Below are 5,002 nucleotides of genomic sequence, written 5' to 3'. Positions count from 1 at the left end.
ATTTAGAGCAACCTTATTTACAAGCCCTTTGGTGTCGAAAATGTTACTATAAAGTGTTTATAGAAACGTGGCAATTTGAATTGGAAAGTCAGACAGGCGTAGAAGTGAGGCAGGCACTGCAAATATATGAGAATATAGAACAAAAGGCTTTGGCGTTTTGGAGGTGGAGATTCAAAAATATTAGTGATCGGATAAGAATATTACGAGGAATTCAAATCATAGCAATAAGGTGTAACGGGTCACAACAAAATCAAAATGAGATTGACCAAAGCCAATGCCAAAAACAACTACAGAGGTTATCAGTTAGAAAAACCAAAGAAAGCCTTACAGCTTGTCCAAAGAATGGCTTGTTGGGTCCAGAGAGAAACAAACTTAACCTCACAAGTTTTATCTGAATTGGCACATGATGTCGATACTATTAGACATGCTGTATTACAAAACAGAGCTGCCATTGATTTTTTATTATTAGCTCAGGGCCATGGTTGTCAGGACTTTGAAGGCATGTGTTGCATGAATCTATCAGATCACTCAGTCTCTATCCACCGACAAATTGCAGAGATGCAAAAACACCTGAAAGACTTTAGCCTGCAAAAAGATCCTTTAAGAGGCTGGTTGGCCAGGCTGGGTTTGGGGCCTTGGATGGTGGAAATTGTAAAACAAGGTCTGACAGTGTTGGTGGTGTTGATGGCCTTGTTGTTAATTATTCCATGTATGTTTAAAGTCTTGCAAGCTATGTTGAGTAAAATGTTACATAATATAATGCAAAGTTATGTAGTTGTATCTAAAGAAAACGGGGGAAGTGTGGAGAGTATTGCTGAAACATGGCTCATAGAGCGCGGTCATGAGCCCCACAAAGACAGGCTCGTTAGGCCCTGAGTGGAAAGGTACTGGACTCAAGGACAGGGTGTCCTTGGTGGTCGGCAGCAAGTCTTGTGACTTAGCCCAGCAAAACAACAGGATGTGAAAGACGGGACCCGGAGCAGCCAGACACTGCAAGACGGACCCCGAGCCAGCCAGAAACTGCAAGAATGGGCAACAAGAGGCTGTACCCTGAAAAGGTGTGCAGCCAATAATGAGTTTGGTTTTGCAATATGTATGAGCTAATTATCTAGGGTATAACTGGAGTCAGATAGTGAATAAAGTTGAGACGTTCACCAAACACCTTGTGTGTCGTTTGTCTCACGCCGACTTCAACACTGAAGAGTCAGATTTTGACAATGTCCAAAAACTATCCTTATAGGTAGGCTTAGGAAGTGTGGGTCAGAGGAGTGGGCAGGGAGGTGGATCAAAAACTGGCTGAACGGTAGAGCTCAGAGCACTTCTCTGGAAATAGTTAAACCCCATCTGGATGCGTTCCTGTCCAACCTGCTCTGGGTGAACCTGCCCTGGCAGGGGGTTGGACTGGAGGATCTCCCATGGTCCCTTCCAACCCCGACCATTCATTCTGTGGTCTTACTGAGAAGAGAAGCCAAGCAAAGTAGTTGGGTCACGCTGCCTGTTTATTGGGTGTTCTCTCTGTGCCAGTGCAATCTTAAAGGCAACTGTAACGCGTTTCTGTGCCTAGACTTTAACATTTTTGTCTCTTTGAGAGAGCAGTAATCTTTTGTCTCTGTCTTTTGTAGAACATGACATCGGCAGATAAGGAGTTTCCAGAAGATAGCACCTTTTCACCAAAAGCCAGCAGTAGCAAGCTGTCAACGGATGCATCTCCTGACTCTAGATGTCCCATCTGCTTGGATGCATTTGACAACGTTGCCTATCTTGATCGCTGCTTGCATAGGTTTTGTTTCCGCTGTGTCCAGGAGTGGTCAAAAAACAAAGCAGAATGCCCTCTCTGCAAGCAACCCTTTTTTTCCATTTTCCATACAATCCGTGCTGAAGATGACTTTAAGGAGTACGTACTCAGCCCTTCACAAAATAGCTCGTTTGCCAGCCCTGACGGCCGGAGATTTCGTTACCGAACCACCTTAACAGGGGAACGCCGCAGTGTTAGTTCCCCTTCCCGAAGGATGGTGATCCCTCCAGATGATGGGCTGTTGTTTGAAGGACTGTCGAGCGAACCAGTGCGGCAGAGAGAAGGAGAGCTTCAGCGGATGATACAGAGCCTGGCCTCAAGGAGACAGGCCAGTGCAGAGGGCAGATCTCTGTGGCAGATTGAGGAGGAGGACATGATCAACTTCCGCAGAGCTCTCTACCGTACGGGCGTGCGTATCCGTAGTATTCAGGATGGTGGCCGCTATCGAGACATTTCAGCAGAGTTTTTCCGCCGCAACCCCGCTTGCCTTCACAGATTGGCTCCTTGGTTGAGGAGAGAACTTACAGTCCTCTTTGGTGCTCGTGCATCTTTGGTTAATCTTGTCCAGCACATTATCATGAGTAATATGACTAGGTATGATATTGAAAGTCAGGCCTTTGCTGATGATTTAAAGCCATTTTTGCTGAATCGGACTGAACACTTCTTACATGAATTTATCAGTTTTGCCCGTTGTCCTTTTAACTTAGACGCATATGATCAACACACCAATTATGACTGTCCTACGCCATCTTATGGTGAAGGAAGCCGCTCAGACTCCTCAATTATCACAATATCTCCAGATACGGCATGTTTTCAAGGGCCAGGTAACAGTTTGTCTGTAACTGGTCTTGGTCAGGCCCCCTGGGATGATGAAACTCCAAGGCCTTCCTACTCCATTTCAGATGTTCCTGAAACCATAGCTTCTCCTCTGGAGACATTGGGAAGTTCTGATGAGGACTTTGCTGCAAAGAGTGTAAGAACCAAATTGCAGACTCAGCTACATGCTAATGCTGATTCAAATGACGGTGACAATTCCTTGGACAACTGTGTTATTGTTGGGTATGTTAAGCCATTAGCTGAGAGAACACCAGAAGTGGTTGAGCTGTCCTCAGACTCTGAGGAGTCGATCGGGGAAGAGAAAAGAGAAGATGTGAAGAAACAACAGCCAACCCAGTGTCGCAGCTGGAGTGATAGTGAACCAAGCAGGAGTTTTTCACCACGTTCCCCCACATCTAAGGAAGATCTAGGTAGTTGTAGAAGCTGTATATCTTCTGCAGTTCAGCAGACAGAGTCAAAAGATCATGAGAAGAACAAATGTAACGTGAAAGATCTGTCTCCTCAGGACTTGAGCTGGAGACCCTCTCCGGGGAGTGACACCATCTGTTCTCCTTGGAATCACAGGTTGTCTAGAAAGCGAAAGTCCAGGAGCCCACAGTCCTGTTCACGGAGCAGTCGAGGCAGTCATGGCCACAGGTCGAGGAGGGAGCATCATAGCAAATGCCAACTTAAAAAGAGACGATCAAGAAGCAGAGATAGCAGTAAACACAGGAGCAAAAAAAGCAGCAAGGGGTCGAAGGCTTATGACACCAGACTGTCTCTGAAAAGCCAGAGCGGCTGTCTAAGTCATGAGAGCACTCCATCCAGAGAATTAAGCAGATCACGATCATGTAGCAAAGGCCACAGCAAAAGGAGATCAAGAAGCAGTGACGGTGATCGTTATTCCGTAAGAGACAATTCTCAAAGTAGATACCAGTGGGGTTATGCTTTCTGTAGTCAGAAGGCATTTGGAGATGGCTATGAATCCTCCAGCAGGAGGAGGACTCAGTCTAATGCTCTCTATCCAAGGGATTCTGCTAGTCCAGAATACAGGATACGATCCTTGGTTGAAAGGACGGATCCGCATAGCCAGAGGGGACGGCGTGACAGACACTACTACTGTTATGAAAAGTGCAGGTCAAGGAGTCGATCAAGCGACAGGTCAAGGACCCCTTCTGGAGGAACTGACAGAACAAAAAGTGAAAAGCCTGGGGGAAAAAGGAAGTATAAAACTCGTCACTTGGAGAATGCACTCACGGAGAGCACAAGTCTAGAAAGAGAAAATGACCCCAAGAAAACTTTCTCGAAATTCAGTGAATGCTACAAAAATGAAGATAGTCTTTCCGACCATCGAGCCAACAGTGAGACAAAGCGTAAGAAGAAGAAAAAAAAGATGAGGAGTCCAAGCGTGGAGATAGTCTATGAAGGAAAAGCGACAGACACAACAAGACATCTTAAGAAGAAAAAGAAAAAGCATAGGAAGAAACACCGGAAACATCACATGAGTAACTCCGCACATTCTTCTCCAGTGGTGATTACAATTGATAGTGATAGTAGCAAGGAGCCAGAAAGTGCCGAATGTGACAGCAGTGTTACTTGGACAGGGACAACTCAGATAAATGACAGGGAAAATGAGTCTCTGTCTTCTTTTCTGGGAAGGACAGGATGTGAAGATGATAACAGAGTGGGTGAGGAAACTGGAGAAGCAGCCAAAAAGTACAGTATTCCTACCAGAAAGGGAGCCTTCGATGGTGACATTAGAAATGCTGAGGCCAAACTTAAAGAAACAGCAGCTCATCTGAGTCTTGCTGTAACAGATACCAGCAGTAACACCCCTCACACAGGAACTGTGAAAAGCTACGTTCAAGAAGCACCAGCAGCGCCTTCCAGACAACTGCCTTCCCCCAAGATTTCCTTCCTAGAGTGTCCAGAGAGACGACTATCGATAGTAAGTTCGCCAAAGAGACTCGTCAGCAGATCGTCTTGGTTTGATTTCGCAGAAGAAAACATGTAGTACACTTTCCAAGGAACAGTTCTTAGAATTGTGATTTTTAACTACTTCCCCCCCCCCTGCTTTGAGAACACAAAGACCTGACGTGATATATGTGTGTGTTAAAAGATGTCTGGGAAATGTGTAAAACCTTTGAATGTGTATGCACTTTTAAGTCCAAGAAAATAGAACATTGCTAGCTCAGAACTTAAGGTTTCTCTGAAGACTGTTCGGAAGTTTTCATCGCATAAAGCCATCCTGTGTTCTTGCAGTATGTAACATAGAGCCACGGAATATTTCAAAGTTTTGTTGAAGACAACAAGAAAAGGGCCCAAACCGAACACCAGGAAACTCATTTTTTGGGGATTGCTTTTCTTAGGTGAAGGAAAAACTGTTTAGTT

The 5,002-nt window shown here is 45.2% G+C and overlaps 1 protein-coding gene across 1 annotated transcript; it reads left to right on the top strand.

The window, feature by feature from the left end:
• Positions 1-1,625: 1,625 nt before the first annotated feature.
• TOPORS (topoisomerase I binding, arginine/serine-rich, E3 ubiquitin protein ligase) lies at positions 1,626-4,625 on the top strand. Its single transcript, XM_010156555.1, has one exon. The coding sequence runs from the start codon at positions 1,626-1,628 to the stop codon at positions 4,623-4,625; it is 3,000 nt and encodes a 999-aa protein (XP_010154857.1).
• Positions 4,626-5,002: the final 377 nt, after the last annotated feature.

The sequence above is a fragment of the Eurypyga helias genome, unplaced genomic scaffold, assembly GCF_000690775.1.
Source record: "Eurypyga helias isolate BGI_N326 unplaced genomic scaffold, ASM69077v1 scaffold11238, whole genome shotgun sequence".
Classification (NCBI taxonomy): Eukaryota; Metazoa; Chordata; class Aves; order Eurypygiformes; family Eurypygidae; genus Eurypyga; species Eurypyga helias.
Note: the sequence above shows the minus strand (reverse complement) of the source record. Positions and strands in the feature narration are given on the sequence as shown.